The sequence below is a fragment of the Acyrthosiphon pisum genome, chromosome A1, assembly GCF_005508785.2.
Source record: "Acyrthosiphon pisum isolate AL4f chromosome A1, pea_aphid_22Mar2018_4r6ur, whole genome shotgun sequence".
Lineage (NCBI taxonomy): Eukaryota > Metazoa > Arthropoda > Insecta > Hemiptera > Aphididae > Acyrthosiphon > Acyrthosiphon pisum.
In genome coordinates, this window is record NC_042494.1 from 7,794,268 (window position 1) to 7,815,515 (window position 21,248).

The window sequence follows — 21,248 nt, forward strand, 5'->3', positions numbered from 1 at the left end:
ATCTCCGTCCTATGTCGTAGTTCTCCACTTCTCATTGGTTGATATTGTTCTACGTTATAAATTGTGTACATGATTGATAGCCAATACGAAGCGGAGTACTACGATAAAGGCGAAGTAAAGAGCGGAGGGTGCGTATCAAAATACCGTGATAATACCTATCTAATTTGTCATGCGATTTACATAGAAGATAGATCAATGATATTATTAAATATTGTTCTTTGATATCCACGGGCAGGGTTGCCAGATTAAAAAGGTTGGAAATTACCGTAGATTGTTCGAATTGTATATTGTTACGGGCAAAAGTCGAAATCGGGCAAACCTCAGAAATGCCCGGGCAAAACGCGAACTGCCCACAATCATTGGGCAAAATGTCATATTTCGGCTTTTGACCGGGCAAACCTAGTTATGACCAACCTCATTTGGGCAAAACCGTATACTGACTTTTATCGTTAGGGCAAAACCGTAGTGTCTTATATACGTTCGCTAATATTAAATACAAATATGAAATAATGATAAAATAAATATTATTGTACAAATATAATTGAATACACTTAAATAATAATAAAAATATTATGGTATTAAGTACTCGTATAAAAATAAACAAATAATAATATTAGGTACTCTTATAATATTAAAATTAATAATTAAAAAAATTAATACATTTAAACGTCGTTTGGGCAAAACCGTAGCATCTTAAATAACGTCACTATTATTAAATACAAATAAATAATAATCATAAAATATTGTACAAATATAATTGACTACACATAAATAATAGTAAAAAGGTGGGTAAGTGGATGTCGCTCTGCTGCACAGTAGGTTACAAGTGGGTCACTGTAATGGATGGTGTTAAATTTGAATTCAATGATATAATATTGTATAAGAAAAACGATTCTGAGCTAAAACGGTAAATCAGCCTATGATATTAGTATGATACTAAGTATATTTGATGATATTATTGTGAATAAAGTAATTTATATATAATTTATCTATTTACGTGGAACTTTGTTTTAAGTTTTCAATCCTTAGCTATAAAATTTGATAATTTTATAAATTTTTAACTACAAAATAATTATTAAACTTTAAATTTGATAAATTTTGTCAAAATTCGAACTTTAAATGCTTATAAAAAAAAAAATTGTGCCCATGAATTTTTAATATTTTTCAACTGCTATTGTAACAATATATCAGGAGCCTTGCATTATATTTTTACGCTTTTTTAACCAACAAATAAAATTTTATTGATATTTATAGAAAAAGAAACTAAAAAAATTTAAAACTGACAATGTAGGTACGAAATATTTAGTTTCTGGCATACCTATATTGATGACAAAATTCCATTTTTGGTTCCTATTTTATAGAATCGATCGTCAGTAATACTTAATATAACCATAGGCGTGCGCAGGGGGTATGCAGGGTATGCATCTGTATACCTAAAGCATAGGCGCAAATAGGGGGGCTTTAGGGGCTAAGCCCTCCCAAAAATGTCCATAGCCCCCCCAAACATTTCCTACATTTTGTTTTAAGCTTATTCAATATTATCAAAGTAAGGCTTTAGCACCCCCAAATCCCAAACGCTATTTGCGCCTATGCCCTAAAGCAATTTGAGGGGCGAAAATCGACTCTGGAAAAAAAGTTTTTTTGCGCAAGTAAAATAGTTTGTTAAAATATTTATAATTTTAACAAAATATGATTAAATACAAGGGAAATAATATCAGACTAACGCAGGGATAACGTTTGATTCACGTATAAAATATAAGTATCAAGTATTTCCAAAATGCATACTTTTTGTATTAGTTATAGTATTTGTTACAACATTTCAGTTTTTATGTTTTAAATAAGAATATTGGATTTCATAGTCAATCAATTGATCTGTCAAAACACAAAAGCTCGAACCTAGTAAAGTAATAAATTTAAATCCTGAAGACATCAATGATGATTTCAAAAACTCTACCTAACACAGAATGTTGTTATGATAAATTATAATTTTTATTTATATGACAATGTTTTTTTTTTTTTGTTTGTTTGTACAAGTTGTATGATTATATATATTTTTTTTAATTAAACATTGAATTCTATATTTCAATATTTGCGTAGGAACAATTGCAGTTTAGCTACCACGCGATTTTTTCAATTTTTTTTTTGAAACATATGTATTTCAACGAGTTAAGAACGATGGTGCAAAAATAAATGTACGCAAATAATTATTTTGGAAGTTATAGCGTTCCAAAGTTTGAGATTTTGCGTTTATACGCATGCGCGCTACACCACTCCAGCGCGTAGCGCGTATATTTTACATATCACAAATTTAGATTTTTATTACGGGCACGAGTTTAAAAAAATGGTGTAAAACTAAATTTTCGAAAATGATTATTTTGGAAGTTAAAGCCTTTCAAAGTTTACGAATTTACGCTTACATATTTTCCTGTAATCTTACATACAGCTTTGATGTGTCAGTTTTATGTTTCTCAATTTTTAATTCAAATTTTGAAACCTATGAATATATTTTAGATAATCAGGCGTCAGATGAATCAGATCCAGATAGTGAATTTGAATTATGCTAAGAACATAAATTAAAATTAATTTAGAATTAGTTAAATCACTATTTTAATGCTCTTATAATGTGGGCAGTGATGTGTAGGCGGCACTCGTCGCTGCATGCGCTCCTCGGCGCCGTCGCTCCGCTCCGCAAATCGAAAATATCCCCCGACTTGATATGCAACAGTGCAACACCACCTTCAGTAGGTTACAGGGTAAGTTATGTCGTAGTATATGGGCAGTGATTACGCAGTTAACATAAAATAATTATAAAATAATTTAAAAATTCGTTATATAAGAGCGTTAAAATAAAGCGTTGCGCGCATGAGTAAAACACCGAAAATAGTGAACTTCGCAAGTCTATAACTTCAAAATTAATCATTTGCGCAAATTTATTTTTGCACCATCATTCTAACTCGTTGAAATACATGTTTCAAAAAAAAAAAATTGAAAAAATCACGTGGTAGCTAAACTGCAATTATACCTTTGCGTATTGTGTATATATTTTATCAGAATTTTAAATGCTTAAAATAACTTTCAGGGGGCGCCAGTGGCAGCCTTCTGCATACTCTGAAAAAGAGACCTGCGCACGCCTATGAATATAACACCAACACATTATTCGCATCAACTTTTCCTCTATCAACACAAGGCATTGGAATTTTCACTGTCGTTTCGACTGCGTTAGAGGTGGAAATTGATTTTCACTCAATGATTTCATTGCATTTCACAAATTGGTTTTACTTGATGGAGCTATTCACTTTTTAGACTCACCGATTGTGAATACGTCAAATCTATTTAGTCGCCTGTATTCCTTTGTTATTTTCTTTGAATTGATCTTCACTTTTTCTACCTCTTTTATGAATTCATCGTATCTTATATCACTTATTAGAACACTACATTCATTTTTTGTTATTTCATTAAGTTTTTTTTCAAATTTAGTTTTAAAATCAGACGCACCCATTTCGTTAGCCATTGCTAAATACGCGTACTAACTACTAATATAAGCTCACAAAAATACGAAATACAATACAATATTTTACCATTTAGATAAGGTGTATTTTGTGTACCTTTAATATAACGAGTTGATAAAATACGATAACAACGATAAATTAACAAGATACGGGGTAATTTATAATCGTAATAAATTCGTACGATAAAAATCATTATTTGTATTTAATATTAGCGAACCGCGAACGTATATAAGACACTACGGTTTTGCCATTAAGATAAAAGTCTGCAGTATACGGTTTTGCCCAAATGAGGTTGGTCAAAAGCCGAAATATGACATTTTGCTCAAAGATTGTGGGCAGTTCGCGTTTTGTCCGGGCATTTCTGTGGTTTGCCCGATTTCGACTTTTGTCCGTAACTATATAGAAATTGGCTAGACTAAACCGATTTAAAATTATCCCGCACCGGGATAATGAACCATGTAGACGTAGAATAACCTGGGCCCTGTGGTATGATGGCGCATGGGGCAAAATGAACTATTGTATATAAGTAATTTAATAATTGCTATCTGGTCAAACATTTTTATTATTATGATTATGTTATCAAAGCCAAATGCGATAAAATATTTTTTTCAGCAGTTGATGAAGTTTTGATGGCAATATGAGGAAAAGTATTAATTGTATTCATCTGATATAATATTTGAGTAGTATAGAAGTAGTAATTTGTACTATATAACGCCACGTTAGGTGCTGCTTTTATATATAGATTAGAGTTAGGATGTTGATGACTTTTGCATTTTTTTTTCTTTTATTCTGTACAATGCTATCCTAGCTAAAAATTTGTTTCATTTTCCCTTGATGCAGAATATTCTAATTTTATTTTGCATTTTTGTGCATTTTTTGCATTTTTAGCTATAAATGCATTTTTTTTTGTTTTTTAACGTCATTTTTCAACATTTTTAAGTCATTTTTTCATCTTTTAGGGCATTTTTGTACTTTTTATACAATGTGGGGCATTTTTCACAAATTATAGATTTTAGGGCAAATGTTTTATTTTTAATATAATTTATTTTTATTTATATTTTACTTGAATTTTACTAAAAATGCAAAGGTGGGCATTAGCTTGTTAAATAGTTAATTTTTTTAGATTCTGAGCGGAGCGAGGAAGCTATTGTTTTTATTATATGTTATATTTTATATTTTTTATGCATCAAAACGTTCTGTTAAGACGTTAAGTTGTATTCTATTATATTCCATTCTGAAATCATACACTTAGCAGAATTTCTGCAATATTAATTTCTGTATGTTTACGTTTTACTGATATAATATACCTATTTCAATCAGTTTACATACTGTAACATTTATTTTCGTTCATTTTATTTTCTGGGCTTTTTATATTCTGGTTGTTTTCAATTCTGTAATAATATTTTTTGTAATTAAACATTCGACCCGGACTATAGAAACAAAATGTGAAGCAAAATGTATAACCAATTTAATTTTTAACCACCAGTAGCACTGAAAACATTGTGTCCCCGCGGGTGTGGGGAACCTTTAGGTAGCCACCCTCCGACCCGGCATGTCAACCCATATAGACATATAAATAAAATGTATAAGTCTATGTGCCAACTAGAGAGCCAATATTATAAAGCGTCAACCATATCGTTTCGACTGTTTCCAGTCCATTATCCGTGGTAATAACCATGACAAAATATAGAGGTATGTCAACAAAACGTCGTATTTGAATCTCGTCTGCGCATCCTTACATTTTCGTATGTGTTAGGGTCTCCGATCTTCATGCTTTGGTATATGCGATCAATGAGAGGGGGTAAACGTAATACACAGTAAAAAGTGGGGGATATGCGCATCATCATTTTAATGTAGCAGACATACCTGTTAAACCTATATACTTTATCATGATAGTAACCACGATCAATGATAAGTGATAACCCCTTTAAAAATTGATTAATTTAAAAACAATTTCCTAAGTTTAAATATTTTAAATTTTAATCAATCACTTCATTGAGTTGAGTTGATTCTGTACTTTAGTAAATAATTGGTAGGTTGTAAGTAATAACAAATTGTTAGCAAAAATGTCTTATGATTTCAAGAAAGACGAAGATGTTAAGGAATATATTAAAAACTTAGGGATTGAATATAGGTTTGGTTGTTTCAGTGAAAAAGATGCACAAAGTAAATTCAGATATTGGTATTTTATTCTTATTTTTTAAAAATATTATAAGTAACAGATTTTTTTCAATTTAATGATTTGTAGCATGTCAGTTGCTGGGTGATTATTTAGAGACTATAGAAAACAACCCTGATAAGGCAGCCAAAATATATAAAGAAAATTGTGATGAACGGAACTTTGGTCGCAGTTGCTATAAGTATGCTTCCTATTTGGAAAAAAATAATTTGAGAAATCTGAAACCAGTTATTCCTGAGGTAATGAGAATATTTGTTTTAGTGAATACCTATCCAATAAAATTTTTTTTGTTTCATTTGTCATTCTACTTTATTACTGTGAAATATGTATTTTATTTATAGATGATAAGATATTTTAAGAAAGGTTGTGAATTTAATTGGTCTGATGGATGTTTTGCTGCTGGAATGAAACTTCGTTATCACAGTGACCAAATTACTGATGTTGATGAAAGAACAAATAGCTTACTTTCAAGTAAGTTTTTTAGGCAATACTTAATTTATATTAAATTTTTAAATAATGAAACCTGTCTGTTTTAGAGTCTGCAATACTTAGAAAAAGCATGTAACAACAGGCATTCAGAAGCATGCTATATAGCCAGCAATATTCATTTTGTTGGCATTGAGGAAATTGGATTAGAACCTAATAAGCCCAAATTTTTAGAATACTCAATAAAAGCTTGTGATCAAAATGAATTGAAGGGTTGTGTTAATGCATCAATTATGTATAATAAAGGCGATGGTGTACCTAAAGATTTGGATCTTGCTCAGAAGTATAAAGAAAGAGCATTAGATATACAAAGGCAAATCAAAGAAGAAAAAGGTATAAAGTTTAGTTAATGGTTTTACTATGATTGTTTTATAATTGTTATTAGTTATCATTAAAAAACAAAAATGATGAGTTATATATTTGAAATTAATTATTCTGATTTATGACATTGTTCATTGATAATTGTTATTCATATTAATAAACAGCTAATTTATTGTTTATTAGACATTATTTTTATTTACATTACGACACCTAATAGATTTGTTAAAGAAAACACTAATCAGAATATAATTAGTGTAAACATACTTTTTTTGTCAATCGTTGCATACAAAAAACTATTCTGGGCAAAGAGCCTATACTAATGAGTATATATCTTTGAAATATTTATCTTATTATTTTTAATACATGAGGTTGAATTAATTTTCACTGAAAATACCGCATTTATTTTAATATTATTAATATTTAATTATTATAGAAAATATAACATATTATGTATATTATATATAATATGTTTGGTGATGTTAATAACTTATGAGTCAATATCGACTTTCCATAGAATGTTGGAATATGTTTGTGGTATACTTGTGCATAAAAATGTAAATTTCTACAGTATAATTATTTTTAATTTATTAATGAAATATTTAATTTTATTATTCAAATTATCTACATTCTACGTATGTGTGCGGTACGTGTTAATAATATGGTTTATTAATGTATTTTCTGCGATTCGGGAAAAAATAATAATTTACGTTGTACATTGTATAGAATAATATCATTTTAGTAATTTTTTTATGTTTATCTATTAACTGTTTCAATGTTAAAACCAGAGCTTAGCACCAGAATCATTTACTAATTGACATATCAACTAAAAATATATCTTCAGACAAAAAAAAAAATAACACTATATTGTCATAACCTAACCTACATTCTTTGCTCCACTTGATAGCTTTTTAAGTTATTCTTTGCTCAGAATCTAAAAATATTGTTGCATAGATTTTAATTACATTGTTGTTACAAGTGAATTTCCATAACTTAATAATATTTATAACCTTATAAAAATATAGTGTTATTAATTTATAAGGAAACAAGTAGTAGATAATGTTATATTTCATGTTAATACTAACAGATTATAAAATAAGTTGTCAAATTTAATTTCATTAAAAATTCATTGTTGTCATTTAATGAAAAAAATATATAATATATCTATATATTATTTATAAAATAGTTAAATCTGTACAAGTTAAAACTAGTTAACATTCAATTATTTACAGAAAAAATATACACATTCGACATAGGTAGTTATTTTGATGATTGTCATAATAACAAAAAATGAAGAAAAACATAGCCAATTTTTTTATTTATCTCTTATTTTTTCTTCTATTAATAATATTGGGTCTTGATGGAGATTGTTCAATTTCAGCAGATCTAATTTTTTCATCAAATTCCTTACAGATATCATTAAACATTTCTCCATTTTTGGTAGCCATCATAACAATGTGTTTTTCAAAAGCTTTGGGTACTAATGTTTTCAAAATGTTCAAGTCTTCATTGCTCACTTCACCGCGATCCAACCCTAAAGTGAAACCCATAGTTTTCAATATTTCAGTGTCGTCAACCATACTAAATTTATCATTGAAACTCATTCCATATTGTTTTTGGTCTTCTGATATTTCTACTTCAACAGACGTATCTTCATTCGCACTAATTGCCATAAAGGGTAGATTAACAAATGTGTTATTAGGCGGAGGACCAAATTCATTTTCCATATCCTGATTACGTTTCACTAAACGTTTAATAGCTACTTCTTGCATAATGATCTCTTGAAGAGCTAAAAGTTTTCTTTTTACACTATTAAGGCGGTTTTCTTTTTCTTGAACAAGATATACACTGTTTTGTATTGATCCAGTTGGTAATCCTTTCCAGGTTATATCTTTTTTGTTCTTAGCAATTATATCTAAAGCCATTAATACATTCAAGGCATCATACACACGGCGTCTAATATTTTTTTGATCATATAAAAAGGTTGGACTATTGCTGTTGCCCACACATTCAGCCACTAATTCATCTGCTACTTCTTTGTACGTGGTAACCATTTTAGTCTTAACTTTATCACATACTCTTTTTGAGAAATGTCTTAAACCTTTGTTAGCTTTTATAGGCCGAACTTTAAATGGGCTTTTTTCATTAGTATATGAAGAACGAAATTCATTCGGAGTTAGCTGCATAGGCAAATAAGAAATCTTAGTAGAATCAAGAAGTTTTTTAGTAGTTTTGGTCATACGCCCTTCTAGTAAATCGTTTAAAATGTCTGTTCGTACGACAACATCAGAAGAGTTGACATCATTATGCAATTTACTTTTACTGGGTTCTTCATGTCTTATGTCTTCTATGAATTCTAAATCGCTACTACTAGATTGATCTAAATCATCACCACGGACAACAATGACCTCAGGATCTTCTTGATATTCACAATTTACTTCCATATCATCATAGCTTGAATCAGACATAGGTTCTTCTTTTATCTCTGATGAACTTTCATCAAAGAATTCTGGAGAAACAGTGATGATTTCAGTATTGTTTTCTTTTAAATCGCTCATTCTAATAATTTTTCTTATTGGCTTTTGCTGCTGTTTTTCAATAAGATCCTTGACTTCTGGTTTTCCGTGGCCACTTTTTACAATATTACGATTTCTAGTTGGTAAATGGACAACTTGAGAGTTAGCGCAAGGATCTTTTACTACATACTTCACTGTGCCCGACATGATGATATCAAGTTGATTTAATAAAAAATCTGTAAAAATTTTAAAATAATTATATAATATTTTTTGATATACCTCGGTAGTCTACAACATAATTTTTGATTTTGAGTTCTTATTGAGTCGCATAATAAATCATGGCAGAACACAGATCGAGTAAGGTTAGAATAAAATGTTAACAATCGGTCATGTTTGCAAAAAATTATTGAAATTCAATATTAGAATGAATCTGAGGTTCTCTGATAGAAAAAACTTGAGGTTGACAAAATCTATGGACTGCAGATGAATGACATAGGTAAGTGTGCCTTAATCATTTTGGAGGTTTCGCGGCTCTAAATAAGTTTTTTAGCCACGGGGGTGGTAACTCTAACCGTACGTGCCTTTACATCGTGAAAGTGATCTATATATAAATATAATGTGTAATAAGTACGTAGTATAACACGATGTGAGCGCTTATAAATATATGGGAGTGACTAAATTATCGAGGGAACGACTGGAAATCAGATTCAGATTTAGCGGCTCTGAACGTTAGGGGGATAGGGCCGTGCGGCGTGAAGATCGAATTTGAAAAAAAGCACGCGATAAGTCCATCCGGGACGATGTCCGGCACCGGTTTCGACGTACCTGGTTATGCTGAGACTGCTCGACCGCATAGCCCGGGCGTGAATTTACTTCGACCAGAGCCGTTGCGAATTGGGCCGGCGTTGATAGGTCAGGACTGTAGTCGGAACTATAGGGTCTAGGAATATTGACACGGAAGTGGAATAGGATATTCAGATCCCGGACCCGGACGGCGGCGAATAATACGAAATACGAATTACGAACGTGCAAACAAATTTCCTCGCATTTCATGGAACAGTAAAACATGTAACCATGACGGGCGCGGGCTGTTATCACAACGTAGTGCGAGGCCTTGCCGTTATCAAACCACTCATGACTGCGCCAGTCCCCGATGTTGTTGTTGTTGTTGTTGTTGTTTACGCCGCTCACCGCCAACCGTTGGACGGAGGAGTCGCACGCACGCACAGGCACCACCGGACACGATGACGGGGGGAGGGGGATCGGGCTACCAGTACGCCGCCTGCCACATAAAACCGAAACCCAAAATGGCCGACCGCTGTACGGTCACAACGACGCCGCAGTAGCCTTTTTCGTCGGAACATAACGCACCGTGAGCTTTGAACGCCGTCCGAACAGCACGCGAACCACAGAGCACGACGCACTTGGACAGTGGTGAGTACAGCCCGTTCGCGACCTCGTCCGCCGTTTTCCGGTCGCCGGCGTTATTTTTTGGTTGGTATGGGGACGGGAGGCCGTCGGCCAACACTGGGACGACAATGCTGTACGGGCAAATGTTTTTTCATATTGGCAACTTTGGTTCCGACCGTTACAGGTTGTCCATTTTTCGGCGGACACGGACGGACGTTATTTTTTCTCGCCCGCGCTACTATATTGCGCGTGTAAATGTGAATTTCATAATTTGTTCGGTGTCGCCCGACCACTCGAACTGCGAAGTGCGCGAAGCTCTTCCGGGCCGGTCGTCGCGATTCCGGACGGTTACCATTCCTGGCGGAGTGCCGACGCGACGCCGCTTAGACTCAACAATTTCATAGCCCGTTTTCAGTTTTTCGTTCTAGACGTCTTTACACTTTACAGTAACAATTACTGATTCCCACCGACGACTTGACGTGTTAGCCGGCCTCGGCTCGTCATGAAATCGGTGACGAACGTTACGCGTACCGTTCGCTGTAACGGCGGACGACGGAGATTTTTAGAAGAATGAGCAATTCGTTTTGCAGTTTTTGTCACTCGCCGAGCCGGTTTGTTGAGCTTTTGGTTGTTTTATTTTGCGATTCCTCCGTCGTCGTCACATCGATAAATTTGAAATAAATATTTTGTATTATATATACTATTGTTATTATTGTTAATGGCCAAAACGACGAAAAAAACACCGTTGTTATCGCGTATACTCTCATAGTTTTGTCAAAGACGGTTTCAGGTGTCTGACAGATTTATTACACCCAATCGGCGACATCATATTTATTTAGTATGATAAACCGTGAAAATGACATAATTTTTACTATTATTTATTGTTAGTGATTCATGTTTGCAGTGGTTAGATATATCCATAGATCCGATTTTTCCCTCCAAAAATATTTATCGGAAATCCGAATATATTTTTAATAATAATAATATTTTTTAGTTTTGCGTCTCTTGTGTATTACTCTCAAAAACCTTTAATCATAAGCGTGCGCAGAATTTCTGGCAGGGTAGTCATATACAGAATTACATAACGTTAAAACACACATATTACGTACATATAATATTCATATTCACACCTAATTTATAAAAACTAATTTGGATGGGGTAACCTTATTTAACAACATTTACTATAGTAATAATAATAATAATATTGAATATTGAAGGCGTCCGGGGGAGTTTGCAGAGTAGTTAAGTGCCTACCATGACTACCCCGTACCCACGCTTATGCCTTCAATAAAGGATTCGGCTGTAGGTATATAGATTTAGTCTATCCAAACAAAGTTCTAATAATTTTCTTGTTCGACTGCCAAGTATCAAAATTTTTAATATTGCTTACATTATATATTTTGTTATTTTTTAAATCAATTTATAATTTGTTTGAATTGTTATACTGTAGAAGCCGCTTATTAGAAACACTTTGGGACCAAAGTGAAATGTGTCAATTAACTGATTGTTTCTAATAAGCGATTTAAATGTCCTAATATACGGGCGATCCGTCCTGGTACATTTTGTTTCAATAACGCGATTGTATCAATAATCCGTGTTTCTAATAAGCGGCTTCTACTGTATATTATTATTGAACTTATATTGCAATTTATTGTCACATTACTAACCCGAGGTTTTCAATCCAGTATAATATTTATAATAATAAGAATTAAGTTGAGAGTTTATGTCATTTAGATTTTAAATAATTTAACCTACTACCTACATGGTACCAATCTCATTAGCCATGTATTTTTAATGATTGACTAATCAGAATAGTATAAAATTAGTTGGCGCAATCTTATTAGTTTAAGTTCATTAAATTGTTAACTTTAAAATTATTTATTTGTAGTAATCAACTGAATTTCTGAAATTTTTTTAGAAATTTTAGAAATTAGGAAGTTATCATGGCAACTGATCTAGAACTTGAAAGGTCTTCAACAGCGACATCAAATACATGCTTAATTTGTGATGGTAGCACAGGAGTGTCAGCTCGAAATGCCATATCTATATTTCAGCACCGTGTGTCATCTTCAGATCGTACTGTAGTTAAGGTAATTGATGGTGTCCTTGGTATAATACTCTCTTCAGAAGATGTACATTCCATTGTTGTGTGCCGTCGATGTTTTAAATCTTTGAATGAAGTGGATGAACTTGAAGATCGATTAGCTGACATTAAATTAGAGCTTACCTCTCAATATCAACGTACACTGAAGTAATATATTGAAAAAAAAATAATTTATATATTATGTATTTTAATAAACAATTTATTATTCTAGGAGTAAATCTGAAGGTTTAGATATACATACAATAGAAACTATTGATACTGAACTTGAAGTTGATACACCAAAACCAGTTAAAAAACGAGGACGGCGTCCTAAGATTAAGGAAGAATCTATTGATATACCTATTTCTAATGATGACATTTTACATGATGATATTGATATCAAAGAACTCGAAAAACAGCAAAAGTGTTCATCAGTAGATAATTTAATTGAAATGTTAGAAGATGAGTGTAAGGATAACAATCTGGTTTCAATTAATATTGATGAAGAGTGCTCTCAAAAATTGATCCAACCTGCAGATATCAAACAGGAATCTATTTTACATGCTCACATGGGAAATATTGATGAAGAAGATGATCTAGATGACAGCGCAATACTTGATGAAGATGATTCAGATTATGAAGGAATTGATGATTCCAAAAATGATGATGCTGAGTCTGGTAGTCCAAAAAAACCAAAAATGACTAAAAGTCCCCTAAAGAAAAAAACTCCTGAAATTCTCATACCGCAAATGGTAAGTTTGTATGGGTATATTTTTTTTTTATAGCAATTCTTGAAGATTAACTATTTATATTTTATTCTAATAGTTGGTTCATCATGATGGAGATGTTTACACTTGCCTGCTGTGTAGTGTAGATAATAAATTTACAGCAGACGCTAGAGGTATTGTGATTCATGCCAAAAATGTCCATCAGATTAAGTTATTTATTTGCGATATATGTGGGCAAGAGTTCCTTAAAAGGTAATATAGAAATTATACAGAACTACCTATCCTTTATGAGGGTTCAACACAATTTTAGGTATAACTAAAGAGACATTAAAAGGACAACTAAAGGACAACTAAAAAGACATTAGTCTTAAATAGGTGGATACCTATTAACAATAAAAAAATACAATTATTTTAATTTTTTTACAAAATTATAAAGTTCACATGTCATGTCCTGATGACTCGTGTACTTGCAAATAAATATTTGTTATTTGTATTACCTGAAAATAGGTTATAATTGGGCTGCCTTCTCAGGATTTTACTTATTTCTTGCATTACATAACTTTTGTTTTCACAACTCTTATCTCAAGTATTAAGTGTATTAGCTTATAGGCATGGTGTCTAGTCTACAGAGATGTTTTGGTGATGATATTTTTGTTTTTCAAAGAAGGCATTCTTAGTTACAAGTTAATAAATGGCCAATATACTTACCAAATAATCCTTGCTTACAATTAGTCATCAGAGTACTTTATTTGTAAATTACGTGATTATCGGAGCACTTGGCAAATATTTAAGTGGTGAGATAGTTTATAGCTTTATAGTTGAGTAAAAATATTGAAAATGTATAAAATCCCTTTTGTATGTCATAACAACAAAAAAACTTCTTTCATGAAAAAAAAGAGTTAGTTTGAACGACTAATTAGCTATCTTTAAAGCAGAACAAGTATTTGGTCAAAGACTATCGTAGTGATAATAATACATATATTGCAGTGATCAGATTTTCTTTCACTCCATCGTTTTTGTGACATAGTTTATTTTGTTATTAACATTAATTTCTAAAAGTTTTCTTTACTATTACACTTCAAACTATAGTCTATAAAAAGTTATTATAAAAAGTTGTTAGGTTAGGTTTTTTTTTTATTAATATTAAAAAAATAGAAACATTTACAATCTGTATTCAAAATAATAATTTTTTATTTTTGTTTATTTATTTAATTAGACTAGCTAAGTAAGTAAATCTTGAGACCAATTTCGTTTAGGGCAACGAGGACAGATTAGATGTGAGCATGGGTATAGTCTAGTGCAGATATTAAGTTCATTGTGTAATGTGAGGTTACTAACATACTATAGAACTTTTGTTATTAGCCTTAAATTAATTGACTGAAATTATTGAAATATATTTAGGTTTGATATTTTGGCAGAGCCCCATAGTTAGATACCATATATTGTCATGGCCAGGCGAATAATTTGTTTGCATATGAGTAGTTTGTTTTCAAGTGAAATATTTGACCTTAGAAGATGCCAATTTATGTAGTTTGAGGTTTAAGGGTTTTCTTCTGATTTTCATGTGTGTTGTCTAGGTTAGCCTTTTGTAGAGATAAACACTTAAATATTTGATGAGTCTTCCTTTGGAATTATTTTTTCTTTTAAGAACTTAGAACACTGAAGGACTGTTGTTGAGGCAAGGACTAAAGGTGATGTGGATTGATTTGTTCTCATTTATATTTATTCTCCATGGTTTAAACAAGGTTTTTTTGTAGCTATGTTTATATTTAGGTTAGTGGAAATAACACCTGTATCAGCTAGTGTTGTTAGAACGGGGAATATCGATAGTGAAAATATTGTATAGTTTAGGGTCAACAATATTCTGCCTTGAGGTACACTTTCTTTAATGGGATGGACTTTGGTTAGGTATAAAAGTTTGTTTCTAGCTAATCTAATATTTTGCATGCTTTGTTCTAGACCTGAACTGATGAAACATCTAGAACATCATGCAAATAGTGAAGATGGTAACTTTGTTTGTGACATTTGCAGTAGAGTGTTTACCAATGTGCGTATGTTCAGGGTACATAAAAAAATGCATATGCCACAATCTAAAAATCATACTTGTGAAACTTGTGGCCGACAATTTGCGTAAGTAATGTTTATTGATCATATTTATTTCTAACAATTGGTGTCAAAATTAATTATTCTAAAGGTCACGGAACACATTAGAAGAACACAATAATACACATACAGGTGTGCGTCCATATCGTTGTGAAATTTGTGGTAAAGATTTTACTTCCAAGTATACATTTAAAGCACATGAAAAGGTACATACCAATCGTGAACGAAACTTTACTTGTATTAACTGTGGTAAAGCTTTTCTTACTGAGCAAAATCTGATACATCATGAACGAACACATTCAGGACTTAAAAATTATGTATGCCAAAAATGTGGTAAGTGTACAATTAAGTATATATTTTCGGTACTTGTATAGTATGCTACCTACCTCTACTTCGTTAGTGTAGTATGCTAGCTACCGCAAAAAGCTTCCTACCTACTAAAATAGTGTATGGTCGTTCACCATTTTTACATACTGATTAATAACAATTTGTTTAACTAAAATTAACTTAATATATTGTTTATCATTATCATTGTCAAATATTTTAAAGCGTTATATTATATTGTTATACTGTGTTTACGTCATCCCAGAAAACTTCAAACAAATTGTTGTATCGTGTTTTAATAAACCGACCTCCTACCACCATTACTCTTTTAGTTGACTGTCTAATAAATATGTTGCTTGATACACCGAGGTGAAGGGATACAGCACAGACTAAAATAATTTAATTTCTAAAAGTAAATTATTATGCATTTTGATTGATATTTACCAGTAATAACTATTTATCTATTATAGTATTGTATAACGACTATAATATTATGTTGTTTATCTTAATAATTCAAGTCTTAATTTTCTCCTTAATAATATTAAATAAAAATATAACATAAATAAGAGTAGGTAGGACAGGTAGGTATGTCATATTTTCCATAGGTAGCATATTGCATTTGTGCAGTTTTTGGGTAGGCAGCATACTACACGAGGCCATATTTTCTTTTTACACATAAATAAAACTTATCAAAAAATAATTGTTATCCATTTTAAACATTTCTTAGGTATAAACTACTAATTACCCAATATGTACAAATTATATTTATTGTTATAAATTTGTATCTTCTCAAATGCTTTCATATAATATTCATTCTTATCCCTTTTTCAGATAATCGAATAACTTTTTTTTTTTAGATTGTTAATTAATTTTGCTTTATTAATATATTATTAGGAGACGACGGACTAAGGCATCGGTTGTGACGCACACCGGCGCTGGTTCAAACCTCAGTTCACGAGCGGCATTTTTCTTCGGGCAAGTAAGGTGTCCGGAGAGAAGTGCCACCATCCCCCACCTGGGCATGGCTGATACCCACGGGTGCCCACTAGAAAATCTGCCAAAACTACACACACGTGTTTACAAACCAACAGGGGGGCTATTCACAAACTCATACGAAGAAGATTGGTATACGAAAAAAGTTGTTTCCACATGAGTTTTCACATGATCCCAAAAAACGGTATTCTGAAACCTTTTTCGTATACGGATACAATTATGTCATGTGAAAGATATTCACACGATTGATTCGGATGGGTTTCTGTATGTGAAAATTGATTTCCGTATGTGGATACATGTTGTTCTACCGGTTATGGATTTAGATTATGGTTTAAACATTATATTATATTGTATTATTAGCATATAATATCATCGGCCTATTAACAAAACCAAATTTAAATAAGATACTATACAATAAAATTAGAAATAGGTAATAAGTTAATAGATATTATATTATTATTTAATAAGTTTAAACATCGGAAGACGACAGTAGAAAAAGAATATCGTAAATTAAAAATGCTCGTAACCCACTTAAAAACTGAATTATCATAAAAAAACCAACGTACCAACGCAGATAATGTTCTTACCATCAAGTTTCATAATAAGTCGATTCAAACTAACGGAGATAAAAGTTTTCTGCTGAGCGTAAATTTGCTATGTTACGCACAGGTAAAACGGAGACAACAAATACCAGTGTCACGTCCTCTTAATTTAATGGTATTTTCCAAAAAAATTCGCCGACATTTCCTTTGGAAGTTAAAATTAATTTTCTCCAAAATCATGTTTTTGAGTTTAAATTTTTAAAATACTAAAAAATTAAATTTTTGTGATATGTTAGTATTTATATGGTCAACATTTTGATTTTTGGTGAAAGCTAAATTTACCTATCATACTTACTTTTTATGTTATAGTAACCTAATAACTCCCGTAAAACAGAATTATAAAGTTATTTAAAACATTTTCATATTAAAGTAATGTGGGTAGGTATGCGTAAAAAACGTAAACTTCAAAAACCCATAACTTCGGAACTAAGTCCGACCGACAAATTATGTTTCCAACATCGTTATTAACACGTTGAAATACATAGGTTTTCAACAAAAAAATAATGTGCGAAGCGAAACTACATTTGTTTCAAAAACTATAAATAGGTACAGTGGGTACAATTATATATTGTAAACTATTAAAACAAATGTATAGTCAGTTATAAAATACCTACCTATTATTTATGTATTATACGATAAGTGTAGAACTAGGTATATGAAAAATAGATATTTGGAAATTATACCTAAGTATTTTAAATTTAAATTAAAGAGTTTAATAGTTAACTTACACGGCGCCAAGACTTCCAGTCCTTTATAGGGCCCGGAATTGTATTTAATATGGCTGATAGTTCTTCCCACTGCTGCCTTGTTATGATTTGGGTAAAAGTTGACGAATGTTTCCCCTTTGACAATTCGTCATGACTTTTTAAAAAGTCTATCATTGCAGCCTTTTGGTCGTTTGTCACCGATTTACTTTTATTCCTTTTTTCGTTGGACATTTTATTTTATAAAATTATAAGAAGCATTGAAAAAAAAAAACAATTAAAACAGTTTTATTCTGAGTACTTATTTTTGTTTAATAATTATTAATATGCGCGAAATAATATATCAGCTGTTATAAATTCAACATAAATATAATAGTATAATAGTATCAATACAAATATAGAATAGTATTCTATTCCATGATAAAAATAATATTTTGCGACATTGCCACTGTTCATCGTGTGAATATCTTTCCGATACGGATCATTTGGGAACGCGGATTCATATACGAATATAAATGTTTTCAGAATATTAATTTTTGTTCGTATACGAAAGTGAATTGTGTGAATCGTTCGTATATGAATCTTATTCGTATGAGTTTGCGAATAGCCCCCCAGTACCCTCCCCTACAAACAAACAAAAAACAAAACAGCTAATGGCCATAGTTGCCGGGCTTAATGATCAATGGAAAAAAAAAAAAAATAACATATTTTTACTGAACACTCATTATATTATTTTATTTTGCTTCATGTTTTAATTTTGATTATAACTATTATTATTTATTAATTTTAGGTAAAGCTTTTGGCACTGCACGCAATTTAGAAGTGCATTATGTTGTACACACAGGTTATAAACCGTTTATTTGTCGTATGTGTGGCAAAGCGTTTGCTAGGAAAGCTGAGATTAGGGATCATGAGCGTATTCACACCGGAGAAAAACCATACCAATGTGAATTCTGTGGAGCAACATTCAGGTATAATTTGTAAATTATGATATGTTTTATTTTATCAAATATTAGACATTATATTCAAATTTTATTATTTACACATCTAGCCAAAGAAGCAATTTGCAATCTCATAAACGAGCTACCCACTATGATGATAAGCGTTATAAATGTACAGATTGTGGTAAAGGTTTTAAGAGGCGTCGCTTATTAGACTACCATATGAAGGCAGCACACACTGGAGAAAGACCATTCAAGTGCGATGTCTGCCAAGCATCATTTATTTACCCAGAACATTTTAAAAAACATGCACGTATTCATACTGGAGAAAAACCTTATTTATGTGAAGTAAGACGAGAGTAAAAATATTTCTTTTAAAATTATGATATTGATGTTTTATTATTAAATTTTTTAAATTAAGGTTTGTGGTAAAGCATTCAACAGTAGAGATAATAGAAATGCTCATCGTTTTGTACATAGCGACAAAAAGCCCTACGAATGTTTAGTTTGTGGTGCTGGATTTATGCGTAAACCATTACTTTACAATCATATGACTCAAGCCGGTCATTTGAATGATACTATTGTTGTTAATCAACCACGGCTAGCATCTAGTCCAGTAACCATACAAGAAATTCAAGAAGACATTCAAATGCCAGTTACCGATACTGAAATGGAATTGGCCATGGTTGTTGATTCTGAAGGAAACCAAACAGAATTAGTTAGTATTCAAATTAAACTGATTAGATTAAATTGCAATAATTAATTTAATGTATCAAAAATAACAATTTAGCGTGACATGACTGAAGAAGAAAGAAAATTGTTTGCTGGAGAATTAAAAGAGCACATACTTTTGCCTGGCAAACAAGAAGACCTCGGAAATGATTTAAATTCCGTTGAGCAAATACTTGTTGATAATAAATATCAAGTAATTTACCATTTTAGATTCAATGCTTTTGTTCTTTTTATAATTATCCCATATTATAGATCCAATACACAACGACTGACCAACATGGTGATGTTCATACAATGTTGAACATGGATCATCATGGAGATGACGGGGATGTGGATGTTGGACACATGGAGACTGTTACTGTCAGTGTTGGTGGTCAAGAACATCGTCAATTGATAGTGCCAGCCACTCGTCATATAACATTGAATGAAAGTGATGCTGCAGCATTTGCTGAACATGCTACTATAAATGGTGAAAACGTGCAAATAGTGCAGATACAAATACAGGATGATGACGGAGAAGACCAAAAACATTGGTTCAATATTATTCAACCACAGCAAGGATAACAAAAAAATTTCTAAAAACTATACAATTTTAATTTTTTAGTACTTATTTTAAGTATGTAATATAAAAATATATATATTTATATAATGATGACTGAAAACTAATTTTTCAAGTCTTAATATTTATCTTCATTTTAACTAAGTTTTAGCATATGCAATATAATGATTTTTATTTTATGTTCATATTATTTACATTAAATACATTTTCGGTATTTATGAATTTAACTTGTTGATCATTATATACAGGGATTATAGTTGGTTGACTTTAAGTTCATTTTAGAATATTGTGTTATTTTAAGATGAACTTGACTTGCTGTTGCACTTAAAATTAACTTGTGATATAACCTACTATATTTTCCTTATTTTTAATTTTAATACAACTTAAATGATTTAGAAGTAAAGTTATTTTGTTCAATTTTATACTAATAAATGTCAGAAATATTTTTTATTTATTTATAATTTATAATATCTATTCTTTTTTTATTAGCACCTGCAATTGTTGTATGTCTAACATTGACTGTACATTACTAGGAAAAAAAATTTAATTAAATTTTGTTTTAATTTAAATAAAAGTATAAAACTTCAATATATTATATACTTGATTGTTGATATAGTATTTTACATGCTATCAAAGTTGTAATTGCTTGAATAATAAAAACATAGGGATTATTCATGTTTTTTTACGTTTTATTGAAAATATATGCATTATTTTGAAAAATGATCCTTATTTTTATAGCTTGTACACAGTTCCACACTTATGCATGTGTATATTTCATAACCTTTGTCCATTTAACATTTTTAAGAATTAAATTTAAGTATAATGTACTGTATAAAAATATTGCCCAAACTCGTATTATGACACAAATTTATATTATACTACCCACTTACTACTTAGCTGTGGTTTGAATGATTATTGAAAAACATGCAAACTCTTAATACGTAGTAACATCATAGGCGTAAATAGGGGGAGGCTTAGCCGCCCTCCCCCCCTAGAATTTCTATAGCCATCCCAAAAACTTGTGATTTCACTACATTCTATAATTTAAAAGCATCATAAGA

At 31.2% G+C, this 21,248-nt stretch overlaps 3 protein-coding genes across 4 annotated transcripts; 2 read left to right on the forward strand and 1 right to left on the reverse strand.

Moving 5' to 3' along the window:
* Positions 1-5,443: 5,443 nt before the first annotated feature.
* Positions 5,444-6,524, forward strand: LOC100168175 (cytochrome c oxidase assembly factor 7 homolog). The gene is made up of 4 exons (XM_008185157.2): positions 5,444-5,675; positions 5,758-5,927; positions 6,030-6,159; positions 6,241-6,524. Exons 1-4 carry the CDS (start codon positions 5,576-5,578, stop codon positions 6,522-6,524), a joined length of 684 nt encoding a protein of 227 aa, XP_008183379.1. The 5' UTR covers positions 5,444-5,575.
* Positions 6,525-7,600: 1,076 nt separating this feature from the next.
* On the reverse strand, positions 7,601-10,156 carry LOC100159285 (transcription factor Dp-1-like). Its single transcript, XM_001946142.5, has 2 exons — positions 9,834-10,156; positions 7,601-9,244 (listed from the first exon to the last, which is right to left on the reverse strand). The coding sequence occupies exon 2, from the start codon at positions 9,213-9,215 to the stop codon at positions 7,812-7,814; it is 1,404 nt and encodes a 467-aa protein (XP_001946177.1). The 5' UTR covers positions 9,216-9,244; positions 9,834-10,156; the 3' UTR covers positions 7,601-7,811.
* A 147-nt stretch (positions 10,157-10,303) lies between these two features.
* Positions 10,304-20,409, forward strand: LOC100161335 (zinc finger and SCAN domain-containing protein 2). Of its 2 annotated transcripts, none has more exons than XM_001946092.5 (11): positions 10,304-10,442; positions 12,337-12,669; positions 12,734-13,253; positions 13,327-13,481; positions 15,189-15,359; positions 15,424-15,665; positions 18,746-18,926; positions 19,007-19,244; positions 19,318-19,614; positions 19,687-19,821; positions 19,881-20,409. In XM_001946092.5, exons 2-11 carry the CDS (start codon positions 12,362-12,364, stop codon positions 20,190-20,192), a joined length of 2,559 nt encoding a protein of 852 aa, XP_001946127.2. In that variant the 5' UTR covers positions 10,304-10,442; positions 12,337-12,361; the 3' UTR covers positions 20,193-20,409. The 2 variants fall into 2 exon arrangements, with proteins under 2 accessions (XP_001946127.2, XP_003244732.1); XM_003244684.4 differs by lacking the exon at positions 10,304-10,442 and adding an exon at positions 10,539-11,029.
* The last annotated feature ends 839 nt before the right edge of the window (positions 20,410-21,248 follow it).